A 21,921-nucleotide genomic window follows, 5' to 3' on the forward strand; every position below is an offset into this window, starting at 1 on the left:
GTTTTTAAAACACATCTGTCTGCCATTATTTTGTCCTCTAGTTTTGAAATGTGTGAGGTTGAGGAAGGATTTAACTTGCATCTTCCATCTGGTTCACACTTGCATCTAAATTTTAGATAGCTTCAGTTTGTGAAATGAAACCCACTCCTAAAGATGCCGAATTTGGTAAACTTTTATGAATTGCTGTGTTAGTCAACTCAATTCCATTTATACTGATATTTCGGTGATTAAGTCCCTTTGTGAACTAAAGCCCACCGGCCTGCAACCATTTAGGAGGACCCAGTAAGAGATTATCCTCAGGTTACCCTTTTAATTTTAGACATTAATTGTAATAATACTAAGTGAAAAACAACCCCCACCAAAAAACCTAAAACACCGTCAAAACCAGATAGCAGCTTTATTTTAAGTTCAGGTTTTTTTCTCAAAAACGATTTGATTAATTATTTGGGGATCACAAATCATTTGTTTGCCAATGAATAAAACAGAATGTCTACTGAAATAATATTAAATGTTGTTGGCTCCTTGTAAAGTTTCTCAATATGCCTTTTCCTGAACATATTACAAAATTGCATGAAGTCTCCCAATAGTAACAGTTGTCCCTGAATAGCAAAAGCACCACTGTATAAAGACTTCTTCTAAATATTTAATGATAGATAATGTGTTGTGAAGAGGAGAAAAAATCTAAATAATCACTCTAGAGCAAAACTGCTGTCGCTGAGGTTGAAGCTAAAATGTCTGCCAAAATCCTGTTAAACACAGAACTAAATGTAATGTGGTAACTATCTGGGAAGCCTAACCATGGTATTCAACTTTTTCATCATTTAATACTCTCAGTAAAGGATAAAGAGAAACATCCCTTGTGTGTGCTAATTCATAAATTCAGTGGAAAGGCCATCTCCTTGCTAAAGATAGAGCATGAGCCATCTGTGGTGACTGGGGAGATTCCTGTGAGTTCAAACTGTTCTGGGTTGCAGAGTAGAAGGCATCATAGTCAGTGCTTTTGTCCTTCAGATTACAGCTAGATTGCCTGGGCACTCATTTGCATCCTTTTTCTATGTTAGGAAATAAAGCTGCTTCTTAAACATAACATACTTTTTCAGGGAAAAATGTTTAATTTGGGTTTTAATAGGGCAAACATACTCTCCTTATGAAAACAAACATAATTAAACCAAACCCCAATATGTCATCATAAATCAAGATTGGTTAACTAACAAGAACTTAATACCAGATGAGGTAAGTTATCATTAGAAGTAATTTAAAAGCCACTCTCAAAGAAAGGAAAATACTTTGGAGAAATTGAGGAAACTGGATAGGGTGGAAGATGACAAAAACTTCTTTAGTCACCACTAGTCTCACAAAATTTTGAGTTGTGGCTAACCCATTTACCTGAGTTGCAAGAACAATTCACCACCTTTATCACTGCCCATCCTTGAAGGACTGACATAAACGTGCCAAAGAGAAGAAGAAAGGGAATGTCACAGCTGGTGTCTGACTGGAGGGAATCAGCAATATTAACTGTAAAAACCTAACAATACTAAATTTTTCCCACTCCTAACTTTAGGCCAAACTTGAGAAACAGTGTATGTGGTAAATTCATGGACTCTTTATTTAACTTTATTGTATTCCTAATAGAGTTTGTAACTCTGCAAACAGTAGGCATGATGGTTCTGTAAACTGTCGAAAACCTGAATAACGCAGTAAGTAGCTCTGACAACTTGAACGATTTTTAATTTGGCTCTTAATATTCTTGCTGCCAGCACATGAATATAATTCCTCCCACAATTCCTTAAGAAAAGTGTAAGACAAGATGACCTCTGTGTTTCTCCTCTGCTGCTCTGTAGCACTGCTGTAATTATTGTTTGACATTACTGCAACTCCTTGCCCATTCTTCCATTGAGACAAGTGAAATGTGCCAGCCAACAAAAATATTAATTCAATATATCTAGAGTAAGAACACATATCTTCCAATTGTAAAGATAAAATGGTAATATAAAATACAAGAATAAATGGAAATTATCAGTTTTCCTTCAGAATTGTTTCAGTACAGCCTGTCTATGGGACAACAAACACTACATGGTAGAGAGATCCTTCCCTGGGACTGCACACTGTTAACAGAAAAGCTTGCTTTCTCTCTGAAGAACTCGTGCTAATTTTAGCTTGTGTTTGAGTCATGCACACCTGACAGGTCAAAGGAGAAAAATATGTTTATTCTGGACAGTGAACAAGCAAACATAACCTAGCCATGAATAAGAAACACAGCTACACGTTACAGGAAACTATACAATAGTCCAATGAGCCTTGCTGTTGTACTGAATGTGAATTTACACAAATAATACAACAAATTTGCTTTTTCTATATTCTATTTCTTTAATAATTGACTAAAGAGCTGTACTCATTGGGAACAGGTATACTGAGCAGGCATAATTAAAAGACATCCAGATTTACTGTCAGAGAAATTTTTCCTACCATGGCCTGTCATACCACTGTATGCAGACAAATGGTGCTTTGTCACGGCTTACAAAAAATGTTTAAAAATATGTTTATTCTGGACAGTGAACAAGCAAACATATGCTTCTGCTACTTAAAATACATGGTACAGAAGCCACAGAAACAGTCACTGCGGCAGTATGAGCTGCTAGGTTTGCAGCTGATATCAGTAACATAGTGGTGATGGAGAGGAAACATACGGCAACACTGGTTTTTACTGCTAACAGGGACAGAAACATGTTTAAAGGCTAGTATCACAACGATGTGTTGAACAGAAATAATTCCCTCTACTCTAATCTCTCACCAAACACAGCACAGAAGAGATACATTAATCTGATACTACCGTTTTCTGTTAAAACTGTTTTTCAACACAGTACTTATTAAAACAAAATCACCCACCATTTTTTCACTCATGGAAATCTGAAATGAAACTTCTCAGTTATTAGATTTATTACCTTTCTAAATAATGAAAAATTAAAATCTTGCTACAGAAAAAAAAAAATCTTACTCTCCCACCATCTATATAAATGCTAAGGTTTCCTGTTGCTACAGAAATGAACACTTTTGTCCTGATTCATGGCTGTATAATACATAACATGTTAATTTAGAAAGTATAGGGGCCGTATTAATTTCAAACCTGAAATAACTAGAGATGATCAATGTTTTAGACAGACATATAAACACTGAACATACACTAAGATGATAATGCAAATTGTTTTGATAGCATTCAAGATGTATGGACTTCTTAAAAAATAAAATACAAAATTAGAACTTATCTGAACGTCTGCCCAGGACAGAGGCAAAGCCAAGGTTAGAGAAATTTGGTTAACTTAAAATGTAACTTAAAATGTAAAAATATTTTTCTCCCTACTCAACTACATTTCCTGGGTTTGGCTGAAGTCAACAGCAGAAATGCCAAAATTGATTCTCAAAGGATTTTTCAGCACAAAAATACAGGGACCCTCCAAAGAAACTCATATTTTAGAAGTTTCTAAGGTTTATATGAGCAATCAGACCTTCTTCTGCTTATCTTTACTGAAATGCTGAACCTTGTGATGTTTGTGTGTTTTTATTTAAGGATCTGTTTTACAGGCATTGAAGCTAGTGGAAAAGTTAAGTGAACGTTGGTTTGAAATTTTATTTATCTGTAAATTGATTAATCCTGTTTGAAAATACAGTAAAAGAGACCCACAGAACTCCAGTAAAATTTAAAATTAATAATTCTTCCAAAACATGCTTGAGGTTCCAAAAGTCTCATAAATATAGTTTGTTGAAATCCATGCAGATATATTGTAATAGTGGATTTCATAAATCTATGCTTTAGTTGTACTGAGGGTGACATTAATTACCCACTGTCATCTACGTAGGTTGTACGTTATCCTAATTAACTGGTTTAGACAAAGTAGAAATGGAAAACTTCATACATCAGCATGCTGTCAGTGTTAACTTTTACTCTGATGACTACTGTAGAGATACTGGCTTCTTGTTACCCCGCAGTGTCATTGAGAAATATCATTTACAGGCCGCCATAAAAAATTTATCACACATTTTACTTAACTGAAAGTAATTAATCATAGCTAACTGTACAAGTTACAAATATCATAGATAGACCTATGTTAAAAATTTATATAAATCTTACTGAGATATGTTGGTGTTTGGAAATTAATGTTTAAACAGTATATAATCCATGTGGGTTGGGGGGGGGGGTTAGGGTTTTGATTTGGGGTTTTTCGTGAGGTTTTTTGGGGTTTTTTTTTCTTTGTCAAGAGTGTGCTGGAATGATGGCTGAAATTGGCTATAGTTGTGCTATAAGAAGGTTAAGTACCACAAGTCCATCTCTACTGTTGAATTATGTTAATTAAAACTCTGCTATGTTGTATGTTATTGTTTGCAATTAGAAGAAGAAATCTGTGAAGATGCCATTTAAATATGTCATTTCTTTTCCATTTACAGAGATGCAAAAAAAAAATATAGCTAATTGCATTTCTTTTTTCCCCAGTATTTGCCTGAAGCTATGATATCAGTAAAACCTATTTTAGGATGCTTGTTATTAATTAATAAATAATCTTTTACAAAATAGAGTTTAAGTCTTAAAATCCTAACATTTTCAGAAAAAAATGCATTATCTGTACACTCAGCAATTACATATTCTCACTATTTTCAGATGCACTCGAATAACAAACTACTATGCTTATTACAAGAAAATTCAGAGGTTTATTCATATGTAAGCTTTTTCTCATTAGAAAGATACTGTCACTAAGCTGGATGAGTTTTGTGCATGCTTAATTCCTGAGGTTCCATCCATTATATATATATTTTATTTTACCTTATTTTATTTCATTTTTTAAATTGACGAACAATATAAGTAACTTTCTAAGTGGAGATAGCTTTCTATTTTACTTGGATACTGGACCCTCAGTGTTTTCTTAGTTGTGGAGGTTCAATCAAATGTTTGTATAGCTTAGCAGAAAACTGCAGCTTACCTGAACCAAGTCACTATCCCAAGGATTCAGACCACCTTTCAGAGCAGAAATTGATGTGATATTTTAATTGATATTGGCCCCTTCGTTAATATTAGACTGTTTCTCTAAAGTTCCATGGTCATGATAACATCTCAGGTCACAAATCAGGCAGTGAGATAACTAACCCTTAAGCAGGCCTGCCCTGCAGCAAAAACAGATCAAGAGTAGTATATAGTACCATAAACTATTCAGTTTGCTATGAGAGCAAGTGGTAAGAATCAGATAAGAGAGGAGCAGAAAAATAAGAGGAAAACCAAGGACCAGCATTGAGATGATGTTTTTAGATTCCAAATATTTTGCATAAAACAAAATGGGACAATGTCCTTGAAATAACCTGTTCCAAAAATGTCACTGAGTCTGAGGTACCTCCTATAAGGAGACAGCTCTTGTGATTCACTTTATGGAAACATTTACACTTCTACACAGTGAAAGGAAAACGCTGTCATTCTGTTCAAGAATCATGCCTGCTTCACACAGGCCTATATTGCTGGAAGTTGTATGTAATGGCTAAGGCTGTTGGCTAAAAAAGCAATGAGAGGCACACTAGCTCACAGAATTCCTGACCTGAAATATGAGTACTGACCTCTCTTTGTTTTTCTCAAATTGAATGTTGAATGAGGTGTAACCTGTAATCACCATTTAAGAAATTATTTAAATACTGAATTGGACATAACATCTAGATTGAATAACCTTTTTCCCCATGTTTCTACTGGCACAATAGTAAGGTATCTTTAAAATATCTATGAGGTTTTTTTCTCCTTGTGAAGAGCTTGAATGTAAGGAAATGAATCATTATTGATAGAAGTGGAAATAGTCTGCAATTAATTTTTCATCAATTTTTTTGATTGTTTATACTTTATTCTGTGTTAGCAGTGCAATCTTCTTTTACAGTTGTGCTCCTTTGGGCATTTGCAGATTCTGTTTTTGAATTTTTTCCAGTGTTAATGACCTAATGACCCTCTCAAATCATACTACAGCATTGCTATAATGTGGCTGGAATGGAATGAGTTTGCAGCTGCCAACAGACTATGATTTAAAGAAATAACTTAATGAATAACACATTAAAATAAATATTTTGGGTTCTGCATGAGATTTTCAAGATTTATGATGGGATTCGTGTCAAGAGATGTGTGCTTCTCGCTGGGTGAATCCCAGAGGAAAATTCAGGGATGTTTTGGGGGGATATTATTTTCAAAGCAAAATGTTAATCAGGATTTCCATTCACTTACCTATATTTGAACCTGTTCAGTCTTGATGAATAAGCCAGTTCACAATTTATGAATTTCTACTAATTAGATTAATGGGCTTAATCTTGTGGCTGTGTACTCAGACTCATGACATCAGTAAACAGTAAGGGATGTTGAAGAATCACTTTGTGGAGATGACAGGAAATGCAATCATTTCCAAATACGGAAACAATATAAGGTAGTATTAATAATAACATAATCATCATGATCTCTTTCTGACTATAATATATATATGTATTTTTTTTTTACATTTTGATGTCATCTTAAAAGAGTGTGCAATTATAATGAAACAAGAGTAACTTGACCTTCAGTGAGAGCTCTGGTGGCCCTGCCTCAGCAAAGTACTTAGTATGTGCTTAAAATAAAAAAAAATGCCTAAGTGCATTGCTGAATGAGGGCCTAAGTACACTTAAAAAAAAAATTAAAAATGAGAAAATGGGAAAGAGAAGAAGAAAAAGGTGGGGAAGAGAAAGGAAAGGCTTCTCTTATTCATATAGTATCGTTCACACCAGCAATATGACAATTAGTTTTTTGATTAAAGGTTTATATATTGAAAATAGGATGTAGAATGAAAGTACTTATCGACTCAAGCATGTCCCACCTCCAGCCTGAATAATATGCAACAGGTCTGGCTTGATCCCTTTACTCATTAATGCCTGTATTGTACAACATGCTACACTCATCCTCTGGCCTTTATCTCCATTATCATACAAAGGTTAGGCTTTCATTATAAGGAAAAGTACCTAGGAAAAGGTAACAAATTTTAAAAGTAAGTGAGGCACAGAGACTTTCTGTGAAATGTTTATAGTTATTTGAAAAATAAATATTGGCTTCACTGTTTGCTTGGTTTTCTTAATGCAAAATTAAGTTTAAAAAATGCCAAAATGAGTTATGTGGCACTAAGACCTCTGTAGAAAAATATAAACAGACTGTTAAAACATATTTCAGCTCCCTTGGCGTCATTTGTGGCCGATAAACAGTCATATATGAGTGAAAGGTTCACTGACTGTCACCCATTTATGATCCAAGTTCTTGCTGGTGCCACACTGACCAGGCTAACAGGGATCAGCATGTTTTACATGCTTTTTTCCCCCTAAAAACCCAGGTCATGACCTTATAAGAGCTGTGATTCACAATAATGACTTCTTTGGTTCAAATGGCATTGAGATTGGTACAAAGACATTTTACTTCAGTGCAACTGAATTATAATGCTAAATAAAAGAAAATAGAACACAAACGGTGCATGTGTACTTGGGTCAAGTGTGGTGAGCTGTTCCAGCACTGATTTAAAATTGAAAACACATCAGCCTCTAGTATCTGATGAAACAGAAGACTGGAGACTAGACTCTGTATGGCACCAGGCACTCATTTGTCTTTTTCTAATTAGGCTTCCATTGCTATTGAGTACCTCCTTCTTCCATGATAAAAAAGAAGGTTTATTTAAACTTTGCAGACCAACCAAACAATAAAAAGTACACTGCATCAGTTACCACAATACTTCTGTGCTCTGATGTTCAAAGTTATTATGTGTTTGTAGGTTTATGTGAATTAGTAGCTCTTTAGACGTAGTGTATACCTCTGCTTTGTGCTCTAACTCATCCGCTGTGGACCAGATAATGAATAATATCACTTTTTATTACCACTACTTTAGAGAGAGAAACAGCAAAATCAAGTCTGTTTCCATTTGATAGGAAAAAAAACAAAACACACCACCACCACAACAACAAACTCTTAAAGATTGATGCAACAAATGACTCTGGAAAAATCCGGGATGATCCCTTTCCCAAATTCTCTCCAAGCCTCACAGGTACATTTGACTTTTTGACTCGTGAAAGAAGTGAACTCACAGAAAATATCACACCACTTTGCTGGTATTATCCTGAAACTGCAGTGAATCAGTGCAGAAAGTGTTGTCAGAATCAGACTCTAGGAACACTTGCCAGTAGAGCTGTTAATGATAAGGAGGGGGGGGAAACCCTGGAGCTGGTTGGCTGGGCAGTTGGTAACAGACTTCAGAGACTTTAACCACGAATATGCTAGATTAAATAAGGGTCACTCTAAGAATTTCTGCATGTTTTTTGCAGGCAGATGAAAGCTTGCTCTTTCAGGTCTCTGAGTAGACATGAGCTCATTCTGCCCACACTCCATCCTGGCTGGAAGCTGTACTGTCGCAATAAGCACGACACTGAGCCTACTCAAGGGCAGGGTATATTAGCTTGGGCTCGATGCCACATTGACAAGTCTACTGAGCTTCTGTTTAGCTCAGAGAGTGGGCAGAGAGTCAACAGCTATGTGGGCACAGACAGTGCACATCTCTTTACTAGAAACTGTACAGAGGGGGCTTCCAGGTCCCATTCTTCTTTGCTTCTGCATTGTGGAGAATTTAAGTTTGAATTTTTGGCTGATGGTGAAAATTGTGGACATTTTGGAAAACTTTCCAAGCAGCGTTATTTTTTTTATCTGGAGATATTGTCACTAATGTTAAATAAATTCATCATAATCGTGTAAACTCTTAGTGGTCAAGTTCACTCTGATGGAGATCTTGGTCACCCACAGGAAGAATATAATTTTTCTAATTGAAATCAGAGACCCATCTCATTCTTTGTATCCGCATTTCAACCTTTTCTGGACTGGCATTTGGAAGTGTCAGTTTCTTCAGTTTTGATCAAGGTTATGACAAGAATAATGTCCAGGTTAAATATTTTGAGCTGGACCTGAATTTGGATCCTGAAAATGTACTCCACTTCCCAACATTCACGAATAATAGTGAGGAGAATGATACAATCATGAAATCTGCATTAAAGAAATTATTTTAATACAGAGATATTTTGTAACCCTGAATTTTACTGAGATATTTTTTTCTCATTCTGCATTTTACTTTTGCAATAGTCCCTCACAGTCCTTTACTGTTTGCACACTTAAACTTATAGGTTCACTATGTTGCAATCCTAAATCATCAACGTATCAGTGATTAGCAAACATTAGTGAAAGTCTAAATGTTCACACTGTGACGCTGTATCCATCTATAACTTTTGACATGTCCTTACACATATCTCTTACAATTTGTACACAAGTTTTCACTATGCTGATCTACATTCTGATAATCATTATAAGTTGTAGAAAGTTTTAACACTTATGATCTTACACAAGAATTAAGTAAATTCAAACAGTGAAAAAGTGACAACAAGAATACTCAACTGCTGATTAAGAAAATTATTGTAACATTTAAAATTATTGTGTTATGTAGTTTTTTATAGAAATAGAGCCAAATATCACATCACTTATGTCCATGTGATGGATAGCCTGAATCTAAATGCCATCTGATCTTGGAGATGTCTGGATATCCTACACACAATAGTTTTGATATTAAAAAAATCCTCATGGGTGGCAAATATGCAGAAGTGTCTCAGCTTCACAAGATTCTTTTATTCAGGAACTGTTTCATGTCAAAGTCCAGTGGAGATGAAGAAATGATGTTACTGGTTTCTATACTAAATTCTACACTAACGCAAACATCAGTAGGTTTAAGCTCTTTGTAAATGTTTTGACAGAAGTAAATTAAAGAAACATAGCTCTTCTTGGTGTTGTAACTGGCAAAAGTGAGAGCTCTTACCTTGGGGACAGTGAGATCCATTCACACCAGGATTTTATAAACTTTGTTAAAATACTTGTTTGACATTCTTTCTTAATACAAATATGTAGAGGTGGCATAAAGCAACAGAGACTTAAAAGAGAGCAACACTGTGCAAGAATAACAATAGAAGTTACTCATAAAGATAATACCAACAAGATGAGAGTAGTCATTTTACATCGGAGAACCAAAAAAATGGCCATTACCTTATAAAAGCCTGTGCATCTTTCTCTTAGGTGCCCTGTCATGCTCTGCCTGTCCCTGATAGCTGGGGAATAGCTGGTGAAATCTCCACTGAGCTACAATACATAGCAAGTAAGATCACTACTGAGTTTCCATAGATATTTTTTCTGCCGATACTTACATGCATTAAAGAGTTCTCTTGTATTTGTGTGCCTGTGCAGTAGCCCTCAGCAGGGATTTCACTATACTTTTCTTGCTTGCATGATATTGTTCTCGCACAAGTCTACTAACATTTTTTTGTGTGGAGATCCTCACCAGGTAGTAAGTAGTTGAGCTACCAGTGGTTGTTACTCTCTACTTTTCATGTAACAACTTACTGATCTGAGTGGTTACCTACCATGTAAGAGTTGTGGTTTCTATTCACTCAGCAAGAGAAAGGTTTAAAACCACAAAGCTTCCCTCAGAACGGTGCCATAACCAGCAACACGTGTCCCACTGCAAAAAATTGTTCAAGATTCACGGAGCCTTAGAGGGAGTACAAGTGTAAGTCTGTAGCAGAACTGTTTGCATAGTGTTCAGAGTTCAGGGATAGTCCTCACTGCTTCATAACATATTTGCATCATTTAATCAAAGCCTATTTAATTCAAAATGAGACATAATCCATGGAGCAGGGAGCACAATCTTAGAATTCCCTCTCCCACCTCATTGAAAAATGAGCCGATACCTACTCGTTCACTGAGCAGTGAATTCTTCCCTGCACAGTGTCAGAGCTTCATCAACGAGCCTGTTCCCCTACAGCACGGATTGCTGCTTTCTCTTGGGAAGCAATAACTATGATCTGGATCCCCTCTGGCAAAGGAATGCATTAACCCAGCGGTTTTTGTTTCTTTCCTGAGGAAGACAAGACATTGTCTCTTACCTTCAGGCTGTGGGCTGTGAACTGTCAGTGGATATAAATGGATGCCTTGCTATTTTCAGAATTTCCTAATGGTTAGCTCTCTGCTCTGTGTGTTGCCTGATTTGGCTTCCGTCTAAGGAGCTTATCTCTCCCCAGGCATGCACAGAGAATCAAGTGTCTCAGCTATGGTCCTGCAGTCTGTTCCTAGGGCCCAACAGCTTTAATGTTAGCACTGAAAATCTTTATCTCACCTACCTGTAGAAAACCATGTCTGATTTGTGAATAAGCACTTAAATTCATTAAATCAAGGATGATATTTAAGTCTAGTAAATTGTTACAAACCATTTTTTTTCTTGCCTCAAGTAACCAGTAGTTTGAATTGATGTGTTTATTTTATTGTAGATAAGCTTTATGGGAAAATAAGATACTTTTGTTCTTACTCATATATTTTCCTTTTCTTAAAAAATGAATCTAGGAGCCTGGAGGAGGAGGTAATGACATGCCCACTATGTCCCATAGCGATAGCTGTGGTGGAACGTATTGGAAAACAAGATTCTCTCCAGCTATGTGGTTTAAAAGCCCTGAAACACCAAAGGAAAGAAAAGTTTCTAGAAGCATAAGCGCACAATCAAACTTAATTATTGAAAGTTTCTTATCAATAGCCTATCAAGAAACCCTGGAAGGTGGGTTCTGCAGGTACATGAAAATGAGTAGATGGAGAAGAGCTATCCAGTTTTGGTGAAGAAAATATATAAATCTGGAGAAGGCAATTGAAAATTAACCAGTTGAGGGAAAAGGACAGAGAAAAGCAAGACTGAGGACAGCAACAATTTAGACACAGCTTGAAAGATCTAATAATGAAAATAAACTAATAGATATCTATCTTTTATTGATGAATAAGTGGATACAGAAAAATGGTTAGGTCATTGTTATATCAGACATATTCTGAGTAACTCACACTGGAGGCTTTGCTTTCCTCCCAGAAAGCAAGGCTGCTGTACAACCAACAGTGTATAACTTGTAAAGCTTGTATACCAGTACTTTTCTAAAATCTCAAGTAAAGAATTTCCCAGAGTTTACGGAACACGTCTGTTGGTTTCCCTCCATATCCTAGATATTGGTGCTCTAGCGTTATTTGTAACCAAAATAAAACACAAAAGAAATGTGAAGGGCTTTTAATGGTATTTTTAAACAGATACTGTCTGATAAACTGTATCATTTCTGGGCTGACCTTGCCTATATGAATTGGCATTTGACTTTCTAAAAAAAAGAGATTTTCATATCGCCTGAAATGCAGTTCACACCTGTGATCAATTGATTTAGAAAGGTGAGGAGGTTTGTGCTCTTCAAAGTGTATTACTTTAACTGAGTATGTAGATGCTCTTTATCAGAAGGGCCTGAAGACTAATAGCAGCATTCATTTTACATGTAACTGTTTAAGCAGGTTAATGATGAATACTGCAAATACCTAACTCCTTCAGAAGAAATAATACATCTTCAGTGTATGGAATTACTTGTGCCATGACATGTATAATGAACGACATAATACAATTCCAAATTAAATTTCCCACTTCTAAAGATATTTAAGTTATAAGCTAAGAAATGTAATCATCAATGCCTTTCTGTCATGTGAAAGAGACAGTTCAGTGAACTATGCTAGTACAAGATTTCATTGGTAGTTCTGTAACAATTTATAGCTCTTGGAAAATCCATTATTATACTTTGTATGGACAGATACAGTTTGGTATTGAATGCCTATTATAGCTGGGTCTGGTACAGCTGTGCTTTCATGGCTGCAGCCTGTGCTCTTACTTCACTCAAACATGGGACTTCACTCAAACAGATTTTGCAGAGCTGCCAGTTATGAAGTTTCAGGGGGATAACAAAGAATTACATACCACTTCATGGAGGGCCTATTTTGCTAAAATGAACCCGTTTTGTTGCTTCTTGAAGGGAATACAAGTGAAAAATGTTTTGGTGCTGGCAACCACCCCCCTGCTCCCCAGCCAACTTCCCACCAAAATGGGCATGTGGTGGGGGAAAGTGCTCTGCTACTCCCTAATCCACTGTCCAACAGAGCCCTCTCCTCTCCCCTTCAGGAGCTGCACATCATCCCTCTTCTATCCGTTCCCATCATTCTCTCTCACTATTCACTTCCCCTTCTCTACTCAGTCATTCCTTTACAGTATTCAGTATATATGCATTCTCATTATGTTCCATAACACAGAAGAAGAAAACCTCTGTTCCTGCTTCAGCATAGTCATGGCTATTGTATAATGAACTACAAATGAGCTTTATGTAGTTAGAGGTGGGTTAGAGCTGTGGATGGACAGTATACATAGGGATTTATGTGGATTAAGTTAAATTTTATTATTTATAAAATCCACAAGTCTATTTGCATCAATTTTCAGTTAGTCAGAGAAAATGTTATATTTCATTTCTGCTTACATTTGGAGCTAGTGCATGGAGTGCCAGTGAGCTTTATTCGCTGATATAATATAGCAACACTGGCCTGGTTCCAGAAAGACCTCTGGTTAATGGGCATCAGATTGAATCCCTGCACTTCCAGTATTTAGACTTCATGGAATATTATTGGACTGACAGTGTTCTTAAACAGAAAAAAGTTATTTCAGCCACATATTTATATATACATAGAGACATTAAGTCTTTTTTCCATATTATCCATTTTATACCATTGTTTTGTGAAAAAATATTAAATATATTTTCAAATTGTGGAAAGTATGCATACCACAGATATCATTCTGTCTGTTAATAGGATTTTGCATGGATATTTCCTCTGAAGTAGACTTGCAAATTGAATTTCGAGCTTCCAAAGAAAAGTGAATTACTATGGGTTTAAATTTTTGCACCATGTCTATTTTTTGAGTTATTCTGTAGTTTTCATATTTGGCAAGAAAAGTACTGGGGTCTGGGCACAGGACTGGGTCTCAGAGGATCTGTGTTTATTTTCTTGCTTTGCTACAGATTTCCTATGTGTCCTCCACTGTACTTTTTCTTCCCCATCAGAGAATGGTCCCTTTGAAGGTTTACGGTGATACAAATAATGCAGAAACAGCTAAGCAGATGGCTCAGAAAAAAATCACAAGTCAGGCTGATTCCCTGTTTTATCTAAACTACTAAAATGACACAAGAAAATATGTTACTTATGGCAAAAGCACCACTGAAAAGCCTGGATAATAATAAAGAACCACACCAATATTTAAAAATGAGGTTTTGTACACTCAGGAAAGTGCCAATGGCCTGTTAATGTCCCACTGCTGAAACAGCAATAGTATGTGGAATATATTTTTAAATTAAAGATGCAGAAAACCAGCTGTCCCCATAAAAGTCACACTCTCAAATAATACTTCCTTTTACCTGTTACAGCATTTTCATTGGTACTGTATAAAAAATATTTTTCTACTTTACAGAAAGAAAAGTGAGAATTTTTTGTAACAAATTCCAGCATTAGTTCAACAATGGTGATTAAATAAATCAATAGCCTCCACCTTAAAAAAATCAAAGATTAACATTACATCAAGGCCTCTGGCTCCAGGGTACCTACCTAGTTTGCCTAAGAAAACAGAGGGAAATAATACTACTGCAGAAACTAAATATGCAAACTCTTAAACAAACAAGTGTTAAAAAATCCAATACTCTGGGAAGACCTTATTGCAGCCTTTCAATACTTAAAGGGGGCTTATAAGAAAGATAGGGACAAACTTTTTAGCAGGGTCTGTAGATTTAGAGTAGATACAAGGAAGAAATTTTTTATGAGGAGGGTGGTGAAACATTGGAACAGATTGCCCAGAGAGGTGGCAGATGCCCCGTCCCTGGAAACATTCAAGGTCAGGTTGGACGGGGCTCTGAGCAACCTGCTCTAGTTGAAGACGTCCCTGCTTATTTCAGGGGAAGTCGGACTAGATTACTTTTAAAGGTTCCTTCCAACCCAAACCATTCTGTGATTCTATGATTCTATGCTTCTCCTCAGTGAACTAAAAACTCTCTGCTACCAGGTCGCATAAAGTCTAACAATTGTTAGTTTACATTCAACAACTGATCTGGCTTCCCAAAGTAAAGCCTGGAGAGAAACAGTATTTTGGAGATCTTGGAAACTGTGCCACCTAGATTTGTATGAATCACAGGACCACGTCAGTGGTTTGAAGTGTTTTGCATCACTTCAATGGCTCTCCCTCCTGTTTGCAACAAACTCCATCAGCTTCTTGCCTCTGAGGACCCATACATCTGATTCTTCTCTACATAACTGATATTCTCCTGTCAACTTGTCTCTTGCTTGTTCCGCTAATAATGTATCTATGCTCTCTTTCATTTTCTCATAAGATTTCCTAATCTCTTTATGACGCTGGTTCCAATATAAAGACTGTTCTCCTTAATTTTATCTCTCAAAGGTCAGCCATCACCTTAAGTACATGATTCACTCACAGAAGTTAGGATGCTCTCTGTCCATCATCAGTTTTCACCTATACTTACAGCAATCCCAAAGTCTTGCTCACTTCAGCAGCACTGCCTCATCATTTAATCATATTCCTCCATGGATAGGACCAAAGATAGTGAGTCACTGGAGCAATGGAAAGCTTTTCTAAATAAAAGAATTACTAAATACTGGAATATATTGTCATAGGGAGGTGAGGGTATATTCAACCTCCCTAAGGGTTTTGTGATACAAATAGCTCAGCCAAGTAATAATTGTATTTCCCCCTTTCTCTATCCCATGCATCGCTTGGAAGCGCTGCTGCTGTATCATGAGTAGCAAAACCAAATATGTGTGCAGGCTGAAATTACTGCTGTTCAAAATCCAGCATCAGTATATCTGCTTTCATTAACTAATATGTGGGATTATGAAGTGTGGTGCCTGAAATCCCAACACATGGTTACTTTTCGTGTTTAATTTTGGAGGGTTTGAGGACACAGGTCAGAGCAGCAGTGTGTCACATCTGTACAGCTCCTAAGAACATCAATCAATGTCAACAGACTATCAGGAGTGGGATAGGTAGAGCCTACACAGGAAAAAAGGAAAGGCTGTGTCTCTTCTGGGAGTCTCTTTCAACTTATGTTTTTATAGTTCTACGAATAATTCCTTTGACTTAAGAAACACCACGCTAAATGGGACTTGCAAGATCTTACTCTTCTTACCCTATGGAGATTTTACTTGCCACAGTGTAAGACTTGCAAAGAGACTGGCGAGATAATGTTCATCATATTTACAGACAGCCCTCTGTGTAATCATTTTGTGTAGATAAGAAGCCTAAGGATGTTCTAAAGGAAATGAATCACTTAGATACTTCCATGCTATTGAAGGTTTCAGATGTGGTGCAACACTGATTTTCCTGTTTCAGTTATCATTTATCATTATACATTTACTGCTTCAGTATCCACCTTCTCATCTCAACTTTCTTCTATGCAGTCATCATCTGGGATAAATAGATTTTATTCTGCATTCCCAGAAACCCTTTTGGAGCTGTCTCATTTTGAAAGAGAAACAAGTATATTTTAACATACATGTGTTCAGCATTACTCTTTTTAATCATAGATTCTTTAGGCTAATAAAAAGTAGTAAAGAGAATACAAACAGCCCAGAGAAAAAACAGAACCCTTCTGAAATCACCAATTGGGAGTTATCCAGACTGAATCGAACTTTGTATAATGTTGGGGCTGGATTTTGGAAAAACAGCATGAAAATAATTTTCCATATTTTCTCAGACATATTTTATCACTTCATGGTATTTGTTTTATTTTTTTTTTAATTTACTATATTCAAACGTGAGACCTAGAATCTTAATTTTTGTGTGTGTGTGTGTCTTCTAAATGTACAAGGTACTACCATAGCATAAATGAAAGATGTTCCACTGGAGCTTTTTCTTTCATTTCAATACCCTTCCTCTATTTCAGATCTCCTTGATCTACTGCCGAGACCAGCTTGGAAACTTGTCTCTTTACTGATTATTATTTCTTAGTGAACTTGTATTATTTGAAACTATTGTAGAGTGCAGCCAGCCTACAATTAGTTATTTTTGCAAACAGTGTTGAAGGAGCAACATTTAATGTGGGTCACTAGCAGAAAATCCTAACAGCTTCCAAAATAAGAGAGTATCTAGTTTGTCTGGCAAAATTATTTCAAATGAACAGCAACTAAAGTTTTGAAAAAGTATGCTGTTCCGTGTTTGAGGTATTGAAAGCAAACATGGCAAATGCCCGACTACTGTGAAGGAAAGGCACTGCGAGCAGGAGGTTGGGAACTGTGGTTTTCAACTTCAGAGGAATCATTTAAATTCTTAATGGCAGCTCCTCAGATAAAGAGAGAACAGCATTCTCTGAAGGGTGGCCAGCTGTTTAGGACTCAATAATCAGGCTTTTATTTGGCCTGCCTCCTGGAGTTACTTCTATCACAGATAGTGATGCTGGCAAGCAAAATAAAGAGTTTTTATGTCATAGGACGCATTCTTGCAATAATTTCTAAAAGAAAGAGCCCAAAATAATTCTGGTTTACAAAATGTCTGTTGGACATATATCTGTCTGGACTAGGCACTAGTGCATTTGTCAAGCATGAAAAACAATTTAGATTTGCATGTGGCTTACGCTTCGTTATTTCCAGAACTGTCACCGTGGTACTGTTATTTTCTTTAAATATTCAGATGTGTTTGAGTAAAAATAATTGAGGAATTCATCTGAAACTCAAAGGACCAACAGAGATGGACAGAGCCTTTTTGCCTCTTCATGTTTCCCTCTCTGTTTATTCCAGAATAATGTGAATGGAGCTGATTCCCGGTTCCCTAGACAGAGGAACTTCAGTTGTACCATAAGGAGGCTGCATAGACAGCATGAGTAGAGCTCATTCTGGATTTAATTTGACTATGAAGTAGGACAGGAACCAAAACTGCAGTCATTAGTCCCAAGTCAAATTCCTTCTGATTTTTGTGGAAAAGTGGCTTGAACATGGATAGTAGAATTTATCCCTGTTACTCAACATTATACTTTGGAGGCCTTGTACACCCTTTCTGATTTAATTTCTACACTTTTGAAATACATCTCTTTATTTTTTCTTGTTCAGCATGAATTTTCATGGATCAGCTTTCACAATTGTTTCCATGTTCAGAAAATATGGTTTATATCGCCAAAAGATCTCCCTGTCTTCTAATGAAAGTGCCTTGCCTCGCCTCGCCTCGCCTCGCCTCGCCTCGCCTCGCCTCCCCTCCCCTCCCCTCCCCTCCCCTCCCTTCTCCTCCCCTCCCCTCCCCTCCCCTCCCCTCCCCTCCCTTCTCCTCTCCTTAATATTTTCCTGTTCATATAGACATCCTGGAGGCCTAGACTGATTCAGGATGATTTTCCAGGGTTACTCTGCTGTTCATCAACATATTAAACCTAATCTACTTAAGAAATCTCCAAGTGCCTGTGCTATCAGCCAAGGCAGAGAAGCAAATCCTATGCCCAAGTCCTTTAACGGTTCTTCCTTTGAGGCAAAGTTTATTACAGATAATAAAGGACATATCAAAATTTAAATAAAGTTTAAATCTTGGGCTAGGGCTTGCTCTTTGGCCTTCATAGTTAGTGGCACACCACTATTCATGTTTGCATGGCCAGCCTTTCTTCCCCAACAAACTAACGCGGACTTGCTCACAGTATGTATTGGAAAAACTCCCTGCTCCATGGGATCCCACAATTGTGTTCAGGAATTGCCTGGGAAAGTGCTACTTGGATCAGGCTAAAACTGTGCCAGGAAAAGGGCAATCAATTAAATATACATAGGCAACTGTACATAATTTCTTAAGCCCATGCCCTGGTCCTGGTTGGCAGTTAGTGCCTGAGGCAGTCTCAGGTCACAGGCCCCAGCAGAGTTCCCAGACTGTTGGAGGGACAACGGTGCAGCCCTTCCCCAAAATTCCTTGCCTCTTCTTCTACTCTGAGCACGTTACATGGACTTATGATAGGCAGAAATCCCTTAAGCATTTCCAAGTTGCTCTACTATCTTACTACAAATACAGTCGAGCATTTTGAAACAAAACAAGAAATTCTCTTGCTATTTTGCCATGAATGAACCCAGATGAGTCCTGAAAAGAAATCCTCCCTTAACATATGCTTTAATATAAGTTAAATTTTCAACATCCTTCTGATTCCTCAATAATACATTGTCCTTATTCAGTACAGAATAAATGTGAGCAAAAAAGACACTGTTTTTGATAGCAAACTCAGCCATCTTCATTCACCCTCTGAGTAATACTCCTGACGTCTTCTCCTATTTTCATTGTTATTTTTAGAGCTATGTGTAACTCTGCCCTTTGACATTTTTCCTCACTTGATAAATATTTGTCCCATCTTTTCCTTACATTTTTTAACATCTTCTTCTACTAATGTTTAAGGCCCCACATTATCCACTTTTACACTGCTGTTTCTATGTTTTGTATAAATACTTCTAGCCTCTGTTTTGAGAAATTTCCTTCAATTGTATTTACTCTTTGCCTAAGACCGCCTCAGAATGGGTGCTCCACCTTCCCACATCTGGGGAAACGGCATGCCATGGGCAGTGTCAGGAACAGCATTGCTGGAGGCAATGGAGGACAGAGCTGTCCTTTGTGTGGCATGGGATCCTGCTTTAGTCCTTGCTTTATGCAGGAGCTAAACTCATACCGATTACTTCTAAATGTAGCTTTTGCGCTTCTACACTATGCAGTAATGCTCTCTGACAAACCGCAGAGGACAGGGGCACTACTTTGTGTCCCATCTGGGCAGAGTCCTGTCAGCAGAAAAAGCAAATTGCTCTCACTTCCATTTCTCTGGAGGACCAGAGGGGAGGGAGGCAATCAGCATTTCTGAGAATCGAGTTACTTGAATTTAAAAATCTGCATACCAACCTAGTTTCACGTGCTATGACTTGAATGTTTGGCTTTACAATATATTTGTTTCTCTCCTAAGTCTTATGCTAACTAGATGTGCTGTAATAAATAATTTAGGATATTTTTCTGGGGCTCATTTTCTTTCTCCAGCATTGTACTGTCTGTTCAGATGAAGCAATTATTAAAAAAAAAAAGTTAAACCACTTATGTCATCCATATGTCTTGTGTCTCCAAGGGATTTTTTTATTTTTTTAATAAGCAGATTGAAGTTTCCTGCTTTTTTATCTTAAAAAAAGTATGGGAGAAAAATATTATTGGAGAAGTTTTTAATTTCATATGTCTTTTTCAAATTATAATAAATGCCAAAATGCTGCTGCTGCTGCTGAATCGAGGCTATCCAGTACCCGACACTTTGTTTTGTGTTTTATCTCCTCACAATAAGATCCAGCATTCTGTTTTTCATTGTCATTTACACTGAATTTTTAGTTTGGAAATACCAGATGTTTTAACATTTTTGGTCATTTCTTCCCATGTCCATTTTGTCAGTTTTATGCTTCTGAGGTAGAAATCCTTCAAGTTGCAATGAAGAATCCATATCCTTTTTCTATTCAACCAGTTTTGAGTTCTGATGGTCTCAGATATGCTAAAACTTATACAATTTTTAGCAGTTCTACCAGCTAGCATAATTAATAGATCATCCCTTGTTCTCAGATATGTTAGTTTTACTCTATACCTTCCATCCCTGAGAAATCAGATTTCTATTTTGTTTTTATCCTCTTTATTTACTTTCAATGAAAATCAGTATCATGTTATTGTCCTTTCTCATATTTAACAAGTGAAAAATGAACAATTATTTATTACTCAGCAGAGTCAAAAGAATTTCAATAGATTCTTACCTGTAATTCTGCTTTTCATTTCCTATGTGAAATCTGTCATACTGTGAATATGCCCGGTTTCCTTCCCAGTCCATTAATTCAATTCTTAGAGAATATTGTCTCTGACTTGTTATTGCAAAGATAAATTCATTTCCCAGCCAATGTTCACCTGATGGGCTACCAAAACCCTAGAAAAAAGTTGGCAAAATAGCTAGATGTAATTATTGTAATTGGTAGAATCTTTATACAATAATAAAACCATCATTATATTTTACCTATACATTTTAATTACTGGCCATAATAGCTTTCTGTACTCCAGTTTGACTGTCTCTAAAATGAGTCTACTAATATGTACCATGTAGGAGTGTCATGCAGTTCAACTGATATTTGAAAGGGCAGTTGAGGTTATCAGTTGAAAATCACTTTCCAAATACAAGATATTAATAGTATGATGCTGTATTTGCACATTCTTCAATGGAATACTGGATATAGTCATATTCTATAATACATTTCATATGGTGTTAATCCTAGTTATCATTAAGACAAGTAAGTCAAAACAGAATTCTGCTATACACTATAAAAGGTTAAAGAGTTTAAATTAGCCTAGATTATACACTGAATTCAAGTTAGCTGTGGATGATAGCTCATGTTTTAATGTCTAAGGAAGAATGGACCATTCCTTTGCTGTCGAGTGTCTGCCACAAATGAAGGCAGGAGGTTTTTAGTTTAAAATCCTCTTCTGTATATAAGACCTGCTGGACAGGACAGTGTGTGTGAGTGATCCTCAGTTGTAACATTTAATTACTTCTTTCTTGGTCCACTAAAGCTGATATTGGCTAAGATTTTGGCTTGTACAAAGTTTTTTTTTCTCACCCTGCTGACATGAAATAAGATATCTATATATGTTTTGATGCTTTGAAATCTTTAACTTAAGCAGTTAGGAGCATTCCTATAGACTATCAAAAGTACAGGAGAGGGTACTGTAACTTTATTTTCTATGAATTCATTCTATGAATGAAAAATAAACAGCAGGAGAATATTGAAGGTATCTAACTCTCCTCACATTTCGTATATTCAGATGATCTTATTTCCAGTTAAGCAAACTATACGATTTTCAAACATGGAAAAATAATAATAAAAGAAAAAGTATAACCAGTTTTCAAAATGTATTCCTAGACCTATATTTTTGCGCATCTTCCGGGTTTTAAAGTTGTTTAAATTTTAGTGCA

General features: G+C 36.5%; 1 protein-coding gene across 1 annotated transcript in view; it reads right to left on the minus strand.

The window, feature by feature from the left end:
* Nucleotides 1–21,921, minus strand: part of ANGPT1 (angiopoietin 1) — a 167,661-nt gene that overhangs the window by 16,842 nt on the left and 128,898 nt on the right. The window contains exon 7 of the mRNA XM_075495130.1: nucleotides 20,714–20,880. Within this exon, the coding sequence (XP_075351245.1) occupies nucleotides 20,714–20,880 (167 nt within the window). The remainder of the gene's footprint in view (nucleotides 1–20,713; nucleotides 20,881–21,921) is intronic.

Source organism: Mycteria americana, chromosome 2, assembly GCF_035582795.1.
Source record: "Mycteria americana isolate JAX WOST 10 ecotype Jacksonville Zoo and Gardens chromosome 2, USCA_MyAme_1.0, whole genome shotgun sequence".
Lineage (NCBI taxonomy): Eukaryota > Metazoa > Chordata > Aves > Ciconiiformes > Ciconiidae > Mycteria > Mycteria americana.